At 38.2% G+C, this 14,597-nt stretch overlaps 1 protein-coding gene across 1 annotated transcript; it reads right to left on the bottom strand.

Moving 5' to 3' along the window:
* Window positions 1-565: 565 nt before the first annotated feature.
* LOC310730506 (uncharacterized protein) lies at window positions 566-14,031 on the bottom strand (the record flags this gene model as incomplete). Its single annotated transcript, XM_083549532.1, has 18 exons — window positions 566-693; window positions 1,640-1,795; window positions 3,163-3,288; window positions 4,414-4,563; window positions 4,700-4,839; window positions 4,931-5,081; window positions 5,160-5,240; window positions 6,037-6,270; window positions 6,971-7,137; window positions 7,403-7,502; window positions 7,608-7,761; window positions 7,934-8,040; window positions 9,300-9,518; window positions 9,889-10,100; window positions 10,231-10,375; window positions 12,977-13,192; window positions 13,304-13,433; window positions 13,924-14,031. 18 exons carry the CDS (start codon window positions 14,029-14,031, stop codon window positions 566-568), a joined length of 2,724 nt encoding a protein of 907 aa, XP_083405658.1.
* Between the last annotated feature and the right edge of the window lie 566 nt (window positions 14,032-14,597).

Below are 14,597 nucleotides of genomic sequence, written 5' to 3'. Positions count from 1 at the left end.
AGCGTGTACATTTGTTTAAAATACGCCTACCTGATGGTTGAATAGAACCCAGTGCAGGGCAGTACATGCCTGGAGGACATAGGGAGCAGGCAATATAAGAAGATGCTCCTTTATCTTGCTGGAAGTAGCCAGCAGGACAGGGTAAAGGAGCACTGCTCTGTTTAGGGCAATAAAACCCTGCTGGGCAGATATCTCCATATGTCTGAGAGACTGGCCTAGGCTCTGTGGCTCCAGATAAACAGAAGTAGCCTTTGGGAAAATGGATCAGAAAGCAATTTGTGGCAACAAGCTCTGACCAAGAAAAACAATACAATTAACAGCAAGAGACACTGACCAGCAGAACAGGGTCCCGAGGGAGTGGTGAGTGCACTAATATTGCAGTAAAAGCCTGGAGAGCAGGGGGAGCAGTCCAGCAATGACTGCAATCCTTCAACTTGACTCACTGTCCCTGCTGGACAGGGCGTAGGAGAAGATGCACCTTCCAGACAGTAAAATCCTGAAATAGGACAAAACAGCTGTTCATGACACGTTCTGAAGGTATACATGCTTCTGAAGGATAACAACATCAATGTTCACCTTTTGGACATGTCTGGCAGGACGGCTGAGCCGGTTGAGACTGATAGGTACCAGGGGGACAAATGGCAGGCTTAGGACTACCATTTGGACATGAATGACCAAGCGGACACTGTTGACCTGAACACACGACATAATAAAGAGCAGGCCTACACTTTCCCTTTAATTTAGGAAGAAATACATAAAAATAAGGGTCACTTTTTCTATTCACATTTTCTTGCTGTTAATGGCTTAAAGTCAATTTTCTTTAACTTTTGCGCAACAACAGCATCACCAACAACCAAATACAGACAATGTATTAAGTAGAGGATGAAACTAATAACTTTCCAGTCCAGACTACAAGTTAACTAATCGCTAATAATCCTGTTTCATGTGACTTCTATTTCTCATTTAAACGTTTTCAGAGTTTTGGTGAAGAAACCAAAGTAAATAGAGTAGGAAAACACTGTGCAGTCAAAGTTCAATTTACCCAGTGAAATAAATGCATGATTTGGAAATGAACCATAATGATTACAAACATGTATTAAAAAAATACTAATCACAAAGTGTTGCATAGAATAACTCTGATGCATTTTATAAATTTTCTCATTTTCCAAAGACTCTTTCTAGGCCTGTACACTACTCCAGCGGTTCCCAACCACCAGGCCATGGACCGGTACTGGGCATTGGATCATTTTGGTAACCATCTGTACAGAAAGAATACTTTTATTTATTTATTTATAATCCATTTGATTGACTTTCATGGTCTGCGGTTTCAAATCGATAAATTACTTTTACACTGATTCTGCATGATGGCAAGTTTTGTGATTGACATTATTTTTATAGTTTTCATTTTATATATAAAATTCAATTAATCATTGAATCAAAAAAAATTTATAATAGTAAAATAATATGCATGTTATTGTGTGTAATTATGTGTGTGACACCAAGCTCCCCAAGGTCCGTGGAAAAATTGTCTTGAGTGAAACTGGCTCGGGGTGCAAAAAAAAGTTGGGGGGCGCTGCACTAGCCTGTACATTTCCCTAGCCATGTGAAACTAATACTCAGCATTGTCAATACAACCTACCAGGCTCATGTCCGAATGCAGAGCCTGCAGGACAAAACCAGCCTTTTGGGCAGAGAAGCTCCACAGAGCTCTGACCCCAGTCAGGGCAGAAATATCCAGGCACACATGGGTTACAATCAGACTCGGAAACAGCACCATACCGGCCCAGGAACGTTCCTATAAACAATCGTGTACATGTTAATGCCATCATAGTGATCTGTATTTAAGCATTATACAGTTTAAGCAACTTTTAAAAACATGCACTGGTGTATATATAACAGTGTATACAATTTTACTATGTGTTTGATTGACCACTTATTTCCTGTCCATTTTATTCCTAGGTATTGTAATACAAGTAGTGATGGGTCAAATAAGGTTAGGCACATCAGTTAGTGCTCAACTTTTGACTTATGCATATCTTTAATATCATATAATCAAAGTATGCATTCATAACCACAAATGAGGATATTTCTCGTAAAAAATATTTAGAAAATGCAACATTAGTACATTTCCCTAATTAGCTTTATTGCAGCATTATGGTTTGCTCATTCCTCTTGGTTAATAGTCTTCAATTCCCCAAGGTTGAATAAATCCCGCTGATGGACTTGCAAAATCCTGTATACATTTTCACTGTCAGTTTAGATTTTCATCTACTATGAAATCACTTGTTACATGGAATATTTTATGTCTTTATTATGGATATATTGCAGAAAAGCTATTGCCAGACAATCTGCAACAGCCTCTAAGAACTCTGTTATGTTTGTACATCACTAATTATTCACACCTATAAGCATTCAGTACTCACTGTCTGTATTTATATAGAAAACACAGTCATATCTGTCCTTTTAAAAGTAATGCTCAGAACTCTATGCTAATTTACTAAGCCCTTTCTACGGTCTGATGATCAGGTTTTGATCTGTCTGTTACATTTTTTTTGATTCTTCAGTTTTACATAGTTCATTTTTTTGCAGCTCAGCTGAACCTTGCTTATTTCTTGACTACAATTTTAGCATTTTCTTCCTTGGATCTGTCTAACAGTACATTTTCAACAAGTTCTCTCCTTGCATTTTCATCTGTCTCAACCTCATCTGTTGTGATAATTATAGTTATATTCAATTTTATTCAATGACATCAGGTACAATTTGCAAGAAAGAAATGTCTAGGTTTTTTTTTTTTGGTTTTTTTTTTTTTTTATTACCTTTACATGTGAGTTTATTTAATTAAATTTTATTATAATACTTAATTCTATTCAATGACAACTTTTTTCCATTTAAATGTGTAGTGAATATGTATAATTATATTAAATAAGAAAAGCGTTTGAATACTTATTACTTTTCACTTTAATCTAATTGTGCATGATTTTAATTAAAATAGCCTAATTGTATGCTCAGACCCTGACTAATAAACCCTGATTTATCAAACCTAAGTCTATATTTTAAAGCTAGATTTAGATTAATTTGCCTTCATGACAGAGTAAAAAGTTGTAAGTATGGGTCAGTACTACTTGCTCTTTGGTTATCTTGGCTGTGTGCTTACATCTCTACCTGGTGGGCATTTTAATGGCTGGACACTCCCAATGGGGCAGTAGTGTCCCTGAGGACAGAAGTTCCCTGTGATCCGAGCCAAATCATCGAGTTCATCTTCATCATTTGGCCCATGTTCTGTATCTGCTGAAAGACGCAATTACAATAATAAAATTAATATTTGATATACTGTAAAAACCATACTCTATATTTTTATATATTTGTATATACTGCACTTGGGAATGTACTCTTGATTTATATTTTTAACTGATAAAAAATACAATGTGAACTACATTGAGGACAGTGAGTATAAGCCTGCAGGTGATATTTATTTTTGCTAAACATTTTTGGTAGAAAAAGCTTTCATCCTTTTAGAGATGTGCTTATGTGGTACTACTGTGCCCCAGTTTCAGCCTGATTGTGCATGGAGACCACAAGACCTCAAGGGAAAAATGCTTGAAACTGGTTAAAACTGCATAAGAACAGCTTTGATAAGACACACTATGTATTTTAATTCTTGTCCTAACTAAATTCTGGGGACCTCTAACTACAGAACACCCTAAAATATATCGATCAACCACAAAACCACAAAACCACAAAAGACACTATCATGTTTTGTGTCATCCAATAAATCTAATTATTATTATTATTATTATTATTATTATTATTATTAATATTAATATTATATTATTATTAGTAGTAAAGTTATACTTCACTATAAAAAAGGAGAAAATCCTGACTTGAGCAATTGTACATGTGCTACAAATGCATAGTAGTATGCAGGAAAATTTGGAAGATTGTAAGTTTGAATCCTGAGCCACAGAAGTTTGCAGCTGGGAGCCAAGGATGCAAAATGAACATGATCTCTGTACCCCTGTGAAGAATGGCATATCAATCACAGTGAAACTAGCCAATTGCTGGCTTATGCATGCCAAAGAGGGCTCTTTTCCCCAAGTGTAGTATTTATGTCACTCTGATTAGCAAAAGTTTGGAAAAAGTGTTGTTTACTGGCTTCACATGTCCCAGAAGAAGCATATGAGTCTAATGTATAGTTTTTATTTATGTCTGTATTTTGAGGGTCACTAAAAGCTGGAACCAAATTCCTTGTGTTTGTCAACACACTTGGCCAATGAACATGATTCTGATTTTGATTCCCCGTATTGGTGGCTGTAATATAATATTCAAGAGCTGGCTGATGGTTAAAAATGTGTATTTAATGTGTGGAGGAAAAACAAAATATTCCTTTAAACTTTCATGTTTGAATGCAGTTACCGTAACTTCGGTTATGATGAGGTGTAGGGGACACTGATTTGAGACTGCAGTAATATCCTGGGTTGCAGGGGCCAGACGGTGAAGTCAACCCATAATCTGCACAGTACTGACCAGGTGGACATGACTGACACTCCAAAATGGATGCTGCCCCTATTCATGTGCACATGTTGCAGTATGAATTACACATTGCATCTTTAATTATACATAAACATACATTATTTCCTAATAGGACTTTAACTGCTACACAGCAAGTAAAATATGAGCTTAAGGAAAAGGTTGGTGAGACCTTTTAATGAACTGAATGTTCCTGGAGGGCAGGAATGCATATAACTAGTGCCTGCTGGGCAAAAGAAACCTGCTGGGCATTTTCTTCCTGTGGCATCATCAGGTGGCTGTGGCTGAGAGGCACCCTGGACACACACATATCTATCAAAAAATAAGAAAAGTACAGGTTAGCAAACAGTCATTTGTGCCACTTGATGTAGTAGTGTGCTTTAAGGACTGTGGGCATTCTCACCCTGGTGAACATTCACCAGTGGGTGTTGACAGGCCAGAGGAGCCACAGTAAAGTCCACTGGGGCAGGGAATACACTGTCCAACACTGGACATACCAAACTCCTTGCTGTATGTCCCAGCTGGACAGGGAAACTCATGCCCAGACTTAGTACCTGATGGAATAGAAACTTCTATAAGGTTAAAAAAAAAACATAAACATTTGGTAGCATATTCCAGGGAATTTAGTTTACCTGCTGGACAGTAATACCCCACAGGACATGGGACAGGTGTGGTACTCCCACTCATGATCCCTGTTTCAGGATCAATTGAGCCTGCACAGAAATATCCAGGCAGACAGAGCAAACACTCTGCCTGCACAACAAATCACTGTACTGCCAGTTCAGCAAAGTGTATTCTTAGAATTATTGCTTATCATTAAGTAATATTATAGGGCCTAAAAGATATCAGCATAATAATACTAACAGCTGATGCATGTAGATTTAGTTGCTAAAAACATACAAAAGTAAAAAGTAAAAACTAAATCTTTTTTTTTTTTAACCTTCTAGATTTTTCCAGAAATCAAATGGAATGAATACATCAGCTCCACATAGATAACACCCTCAAATGTCTTTAGATGGTAAAACATAATCAATGGTAAGGACATTATGTATTAAATATCATCAGTATTGATTGTGTTCCAACATTAGAGTGGATCAGGTGAGCTTATGCAAGGAATCTTAAAACTTTGGTCAGAAAATTTCTGATGCAGAAATAACGCTTTAAACCTCTGCTAACCTGTGTGTGTAGGCTTTGATAGCTACCAGGAACACAGGGAATCTGAGTAGCACTGCCTGGGGGGCACATATGGCCAGGTGTACACATATATTGAACAGGCCGACTGGAGTTCTGACCTTGTGGGCAGTAATAGCCAGCTTGGCAGACATGAGAAGGAGCAGAGAGCCCCCTGCTGGAGCATGCAAATCCTACAAGAAAGACAGTATACAGCCAATATAAAAAAAAAGTTGTGCAAGTAATGGTTTATAAAAACTGGCAAAATATTAACAATTTTCCACAATTTTCTGGTTTTCTGGTATGTTCTGATTAGTTTAGGCTCATCTATGCTCTCACCAGCAGGGCATTGCAAACAGGCTGAGATCTCTGTGTTCTTGCTGCTGTTGCTGTAGTGGCCAGATGGACAGGGCAGTGGAACAGAGGAGCCGACAAGACAGTAATGACCATGAGGACATTGGTCCCCAGTCACTCCATCTTCAGGTGTTGGGGACACAGCCCCAAATAGGCAAAAATGTCCTGCTCCACATGGTCCAAATGGGGCACTCTGACCCAGAGCTTTGCAGAAAAAGCCTGTATTAAAGAGAATGTTTCGAAAATATTTCCTTAATAACAAAAAAACATTTGTAGTGTTTTCAAATAATTTTCTCTCCTTCACGTGTAAATTATTATCAGTGTCTCTGTCTAACACAAATGTATAACTTTTGGCATTATAAGGGTTGTGTCAACCGCAAATGTTTTGTAATTAACTGAACTTTAAAAGCATCTTTTTACAGCAACAAAATCCATTTAATTTGCCTTCCACCCTACATTTAGAACACAAAGTGGCTCTGTGCTATTGGCCAAATCCTCTGAATTTTTTTTGTTTGTCGTAAACATTAACCCGTAATCATTTCTTTTAAAATATCTCTTTTCTTGGAAAAGCCTAATTATGCAGATTGATAACTAGTTTACCTAGTTTAGTTTTACGGACTCTAAAGTGTTCTACTAAATACATTTCAGCTTTTCTTTTATTTTTAAGGAAAATGTAATAAAACTGGAATTAATTTCCATGCAAACAGCATAAGCATTACATCTTTAGTAGATGTACAGCAGAAGTATCCAGTCACAAAAGAGTGGTTGTGGGTGCAGGGTCTCATTCAACCCACCATGCAAAAGACAACTAAAAGTCTATTGAAAGTTAAGATCAGGTGATTAAAGATACAACCGGGAACCAAGATATAAATTCTGCTTAGTTGTTATTTTAATTAGGGAAGATAATGAAGTATTGTACCTGGAGTGCATGGTAAACAGTCATCTGCACTGTCCATTCTTGTATAAGGATTAATCGTCCCTGCAGGACAGGGATACTGATTTTTCATGGATGTGCCTGGTGGACAGTAATGACCCACTGGGCAGTCTCTGGCTTCAGTGAGAGAGTCATGAGCCAGACAGTAGTAGCTATATTGAAGACAGAAATAAAAAAACATGAAATTCAGTTATTTATAACAAAAATATAACTAAATTGTAGGTGATAACTTTATTTTTTTTGTAATCTTATATAGATGTATATAATATATACTGTATATATATTTCTTTTTTCCCCCCAATGTCTCCAACGTAATTAGTAGACAGTTAGGTGATTAAAGGGATTACCTATACCTGTTTTAATATAATAAACATTGCTTGGCACATTAAATATGTTTACACATAAAACCATGTGTACCCCTGGGGACAGAGGTTACAGGTGGCTTGGCCTTCACTGTTGCTTATGAATCCTTGTGGACAGTACTGGGGAACACTGGATCCTCTAGGACAAAAATAGCCTGTGGCATGAAAAAAAAAAACAGATCACAGTTAACATTTGAAGTCAGGCTTTTAAAGTGAAAAAATTTGCATTCATTCAATGAGAAAAGGAAAGACTGAGCAACCTGCAGGACATGGCCCTCCTCTGTGGTCTCTGATTAGAGAATTGGGCAGCAAGGCTCCTTGGCTGCAGTAAAAACCCTCCCAACATTCCCCTTTGGGAGTAGTGAGCCCCGGTGTGTCGCAGTAATGACCAGGAGAGCAGGGAATACACTGGTCCTGCAGGGGAAAGTTGTGTCTTTTCAACTTTTCTTATTTGTAATAAAACTAAAAGAAGATCATGCTTGTCGGACACACTTTTTGAAGATAAATAAATCAACAATGTGACCTTGCAATAAGAATATAGTGTTCTAAACATTTTGGCTTTATATTTCAAGAATTGTTGTCATACCTCTGAAGTTAATTTGGTCCTATTACTAAAAGTCCCCACTGGACAAGGCTGGGGGTCAGAAGTTCCTTCTAGACAGAAGTGACCTGCAGGACAGGGTCCACCATCTCCTAGGAAAACAACAGATCCTTTGTTCTGATTACAAAGCAGAACTAGGGACTAATTTCTAGGTCTTGAGTAACTCTTTAAGACAAGATCTTTATAATAGAAACTGAAAGTGTAGGGGTTAGACATTAAGTGATGCATTTGTACAGTGCATTTAGATTTTTACATTACTGTTTTCTTATTCAAAGCTTAGGATCATACTGAGATGGCAGCAGTGCTTTTTGGGTATTTTTATTTTTTATGGTTAATAAAACTTTTCTTTGTGTGCTGTCTTTTTAATACCTAAAATTGCATTATATAAATACAACATTGTACTAAACTATCAATCAAATGATGAAAATCAAATTTTGAACATACTGGAAATTATCATTATTATAATTTACCTACCGTAATTTCCTACTGAATTTTACAAATATTTTTATTTTTAACATAAATAAGCCGCACCTGTGTATAAGCCGCTAAAACTAATGAACTTTACACGGGCTTAACCGAAAGAGAGTGTCTGTTCCACGGTGTAACGGGTAAAATATGTTGTGGCTCCTTTAAGAGCAGAGCGGCATTCTGGGAACAGCACGTCACTGCATTCTTCCGGTATTACTGCGTGTGAGACTGAGGATTATGTGCTCATTATTTTCTGATGCTCATTTATAAGTTTCCCTGACTAACCCGTAACGCTGTTGCCAAGAAAAATAAAAAAGCACGAGTTTTGTAAACCTGTCTGTGCTTATATGATTTCATTTGCAACTGGAGTTAGCGAGCTCTCCCTTCACCCAGACTCAACGCGTTACAACGGCTTGTATCTAAACAGTAGCCGACCAAGAAAGTCATTGTTTACTGTCTTCCTCCTTCCTTTCACAACTACTGTATTTCTGTATTGCGTTTTTTCGTTTCCGTTCAAAAATTTTATTGGTCTAATGTTATGGGGTTCAGTTTTTTGGCTTGAAGTTTGTGAAACCGGGAAAAATCCATAAATTAGCCGCTTTGTTGTTTAAGCCGCGGGGTTCAAAACGTGGGAAAAAAGTAGCGGCCTATAGTCCGAAAAATACGGTACATGGTATAATTTCTTTAGCCTGCATTCGTAGGTATTCTTAAATTAATACAAATAATTTTATGAAAATTAACAAACAAGAAATTAACAACTCAAAATCAACTATACTTATTCAGTTATTAAAAGCAGCTTGGTTATTCTCTTTAATTTAGTCAGGCAACCAACTAATTCCACTTAGAACCGCATCACTTGTTTTCATTGTGATTTTAAAGATACCTGTGGACAAGGTGAGCGGCTGTGGTGAGGTGTTTCCACGTGTGCAGTAATATCCAGCAGAGCACTGTCCAGAGACTGCGGTGGAATTCTGATAAGAGCAATAGTGTCCTCCATCACATTTCCTACACTGGGAGAGATCACTTAGGCCAGAGACTGGACTGTACGTTCCCAGTGGACAAGCTCTCCACTCATACGCTGTCCCCTCTGGACAGTAAAAACCTAAAGGTAAATTAGCAAGTTTCAGGGACTGGTTTGGAACCATAAGTCACATACAGTATATCCACACAGTGTGGCGCTGTTTGCTTTCTTATTGTTTTTTTTCATCCCAGTTCTTTGTTTGGAGCAGATGGTGCCTAGTAACATGAGAAAATCAATTTCACAAGTATGGCAGCTTCATTTTCGAGAAAAAAAAAGATAGACAAATGTTCATCTTCTTCAAGTCACACTATGGTTTTGTAACAATTGTATAGTTTAAATGTCTTACTTGTGTGTCCTTTGTCTTCATTATTTTAGCAAATCAGCTGGACTTATTCTAAGTGACATACATAAGATGTTAATAGATGTCTGTGTGTGTGAAAATCATCCTAACCTTGTGGACATGGTAACCGAGCCCTATTAACACAGTACCAGCCAGCAGTGCAGGGCCAGCACTGAGAGGCCTGTGTTGAAGTCATAAATGTCCCAATATCGCATGGTACAGGTCGAGCAGTTCCATTCGGACAGTAATGGCCCTGTGGACACACGTTTCCTAAGGTCCCATCAGTAGGCATGGAGGTTGTTGCGTTCTCAATGCAATAAAATCTTTCAGGGGAAAAAAACATTAATTATAATTTTTTTAATTATTATTATTATTTTTTCAATTAAACTACCATCTCTAATTAAGTACTATATAAGACTTTTAGAATGGTTTAATAGGTTTAATTGCACCTACCCTGCAGAGCAGTATCCAGTGGGCAGCGACAGGGCAGTGCTGGCACAGTAAAATCCTCCAGGGCATGGCTGGCACTCGTCTTCACTCTTCTGACCTGTGATGTTTGACAGGGTGCCTAATGGACATGGCACTGGGTTGGTTGTACCTAAAATGCATAGTGTTGTAACTGAATTAAAAGAAAATCTCACGGTATGGCCTACCATATTACCCAGAATCATAGTTTCATTCCATGCAAAAAGGGTTCTTATTAGTTAAGGGTTCTTATTCTATCATGTAAGAAAACAGATTTTTTACAAAAGTATACAGAGTAACCCTTAAAAAAGAATTGCTAAGCATGTTAACACTTTTTTTATTCCTTTTTTTTCATCCATAATTTTAGTTATGGCCAATTTTCACCCATAAGGCATCCTGCCGCTATCTCAAGACAGTTCCCAGCCATTTAGGGCAAAGGCCATGCTTCCTCCAAGGCAGGCAAAGCCAGCCAACTGTATCTTTTTAAACTACTACTCATGCAACATCAGGGGGCAGTATAACATGCTCAGAGGAAAGCACTGTCCGCCCACCTCCACATGTGTGAGCTCAAAGACGCCCATGATCGTCTAGTGTCAGTGTGATCTATCACGCTTAGATTTCCAGCCATGGATGGCTGTGGCATCATCAGAATTCAATCTCCAAATTGTGGGGTGAATGCTTTTCCAATGAACATTTTCTATTCACAGATAAAGCTGCTTCCTACTAATAAGTTAATATATGCTAGAAATTAAAGTAATTTGCTAAAAATATTTATTTTGTATTATTTACTTGTCAAGATATTAGTTCTCTGAATAAAATCCTTTTAAGGGGTGTATATTTAGCCTGTATTTTTACTGCCATGTTTGTCTAGAGCTTAGCAGTGTCCAATACTTGATTGTATTTATTATTAAATATTACATCAGCTTAGCATCAAAAAATGAATTGTGAAAAAACTACAAGAATATGCATTATAGAGTTACAATCTACAACAATTGTTGTAGATTGTAACTCTATAATGCATATTCTTGTAGTTTTTTCACAATTCATTTTTTATGACAATATGCTAAATATGACAATATGTATAATTTTGACGGATGTATCACCTTTAGGACAGAAGTATCCAACTGGACAAAGTGATCCTGAGGATCCAGCAGAAGGACTGGCCGAGTGGGATCCCTTTTTGCACCAGTATCCAGACATGCACAATCCTATAATTTAGTCATATTTCTTAGACACAGTCTGACCAATCTAGCTGAGCTAAAAATCAATGATTATAATACATTAACAGAATTGTATATATATATACAGTATCTCACAAAAGAAAGTACACCCCTCACATTGTAGAAACCATTTTATCTGTATATAGATTTATGGACAAAAAAACAAACGTGGGTACACCCTAAGTAAAAAAGTCAAAACCTTGTCCAAAGTGTCAATATTTCGTGAAAGCACCACTGTTATCTAGCACTGCCTTAATCCTCCTAGGCATAGAATTAACCAGAGCTGCACAGGTTGTTGCTGGGATCCTCTTCCACTCCTCCATAATGACATCATGCTGGATTTTAAATACATGCCGCTTCTCCACCTTCCCCTCGAAGATGCTCCACAGGGGTTTGACAGGTTTCAGGTCTGGAGACATACTTAGCCACTCCATCACCTTCACCTTTCTCAGCAAGGCAGTTGTCATCTTGGCGGAGTGTTTTTGTTCGTTATTATGTTGGAAAACTGCCGTTCGGCCCAGATTCTGTAGGGAGGGCATCATGTCCTGCTTTAGAATGTCACAGTACATGTTGGAATCCAAATTCCCTTCAATGAACTGCTGCTCCCCAGTACCAGCAGCACTCATGCAGCCCCAGACCATGATGCTACCACCACCATGCTTGACTGTATGCAAGACACAATTTACTTGGCACTTCTCTCCAGGGCATCATCAAACATGGTGGACACTATCTGAGCTAAACAAGTTTAACTTAGTCTCATCAAAACAAAGGACTTAGTTCCAGTAATTCATGCTCTTGGACATTTTGTCTTCAGCAAACTGTTTGTGGGATTTCTTGTGAGCCAGCTTCAGAAGAGTCACGCAAACCAACTCGTTGCAATGTGCGGCATATGGTCTGCAACCTCTAATGGTGGCAGCACTCATCCGTCTATTTTTTAAAGCAGCTTCTGCACCTGACGCACAGCACGAGGACTCAACTTCTATAATTGACCCTTGCAAGGCCTGTTCCAAGTGGAACCCATTTTGGAAAATCTCTGTATGACCCTGGCCACTTTACTGTAACTCAGTTTCAGTGCGTTACCCATCTTCTTATAACCTAGGCCATCTTTGTGGAAAGCAACAATGACCATGTTGAACATGGTCAGTATGAGAGAATTGTACTCAAAGCACCAAAATTTACTGCTCTAATACAAGAGACGCAAATTTGTATGGTCCTGTCAAGCAGGCAAAAACATGAACATGATGAATAGGACATGTGGCTTTGCATAGTTAAGTGACGTACAACTGTTATCACTTAGGGTGTACTCACTTTTGTTTTGACAATAATGGCTGTATGTTTAGTTATTTTCAGAGGACAGTAAATCTGTACTGCTCTACAAGCTGCACATTGACTACTCTAAAATATATCCAAGCTTTATTTCTATAGTATTGTTCCTTTAGAAGATATACTGAAATGGTTGCTAAAATATCAGGGGTGTACACACTTTTGTGAGACACTGTATGTCCCATTGGTACCTGCAGGCTCTGCTAAGCCTTCAAATGGGCAAAAGTGTCCTACTGGGCACAGAAGACAGCTGAGAAGGCTGTTCATGCCATATTTTGGGTTGTAGGTTCCAGCAGGACAAGGAAACTGAGTGGCGTAGCGGGTTCCTGTAGGGCAGTAATATCCTTTTGGGCATAACTGCCGGACAGATACATTATTGACTCTGAAGCTCTCATCACAGTAAAAACCTAAAAAAAAAAAAAATAAATGATATAGGGACAATGAATTAAGAAATGAGATGAAATTGCAATTCATATTCAGCACGTAATTTAGTTCATAACAAGATGTTTATATCTTGCCCTCTTCACAGACTGTGCAGTTGGCCTGCTTCTGCTTGTCCTGGTAAGTCCCAGAGGGGCAGATAACTGGGACAGGGCTTCCTGAGGGACATTGATGACCGAGCGGACAAGGTAGAGCTAGGTCGTCAGTCTGACCAAGGGGACACCAATAACCTGTCATACAGAGGACAAGGACAGATAGACGTAGCCTCAAAACATGACTATATGGATTGTGAGGTTCTATAAATAGGTGTTTGAACTTAAATTTTTCTCTATTTCGGGGAGATTTATAGCTTGTGTGTGTCAAATAAAAGCGTCTTGAGTTTCATTTGATGGATGTTAATAAAGTTCTGGACAGGTATACAAATCTTTCCTAATTCAATGCTTAAACATTAATCTACTTGCATAATTAGGGCATTAGCATTATTAAAATCCAATACATGCTCTCCCAAGATAGTACTCCCTAAATGAAACATCGATGGTGATAATAATTACTGATGTCAAAAATAATTACTGGGCAAAACTAGTGATTTAATCCCACATGAACAAGACTTTACTTTCAGTGCTGTGTGATACAAAGAGTGTTCTGCTATATTTACCCTGAGTGCAAGGTGCAGTAGGAGCTCTCAGGCCTCGCGTACTGCAGTAGTATCCGGCTCTGCATGACTGACACTGAGAACGATGTTTTGAACCTGCCACTGCAGAGAACGTTCCAGCTGGACATGGCTCTGGTTCTCTGGAGCCTTCATCTGATTAAGAGTAAGAGAATAATGAATTGTCAGGTGTCTTGTCAGCATATAAATCAAGGTTGACCAGTGAGCAGTATTTACCACAATAGGAGCCAGGAGGACAAATATCGCCAGTGATGCCATCTGTTGGTTTAGACTGAGTTGCTTCCCCAGCGCAATAATAACCTGCAGCACAGGGACCACTAGGCAAAGCCAAACCTGTTAAAGAAATAAACTGTTTATTCTAATTTAGTCAAACACAGTTTCTGCATCTCACCACTGCCAAAAAAGGAAATAAAGACAATTATTTAGTCTGTTGTTTATGCAGAACCATAGATTATGTTTCAGTGTGTAACACAAGGTATTCCCTGTTACAAAGTGACACAAGAAAGTATCAATCTTTCCCTATCCTTTAACTAATTACTGTAATCCACATGCGTAGCATAGCCTTCAGTTACTCAGACCTTAATTATTTACACATACTTCAAGAAAATAATAAAAAAAAAGATCTAATCCACCTGTGGCATTACAGAAGGCTCCAGGAGAGCAGGGTAATGGCTCGGAGCTGCCTGCTGGGCAGAAAAACC

This window comes from Silurus aristotelis, assembly GCF_946808225.1.
Source record: "Silurus aristotelis genome assembly, chromosome: 8".
Taxonomy (NCBI): Eukaryota; Metazoa; Chordata; class Actinopteri; order Siluriformes; family Siluridae; genus Silurus; species Silurus aristotelis.
This window is presented reverse-complemented; position numbering and strand designations above follow the sequence as displayed.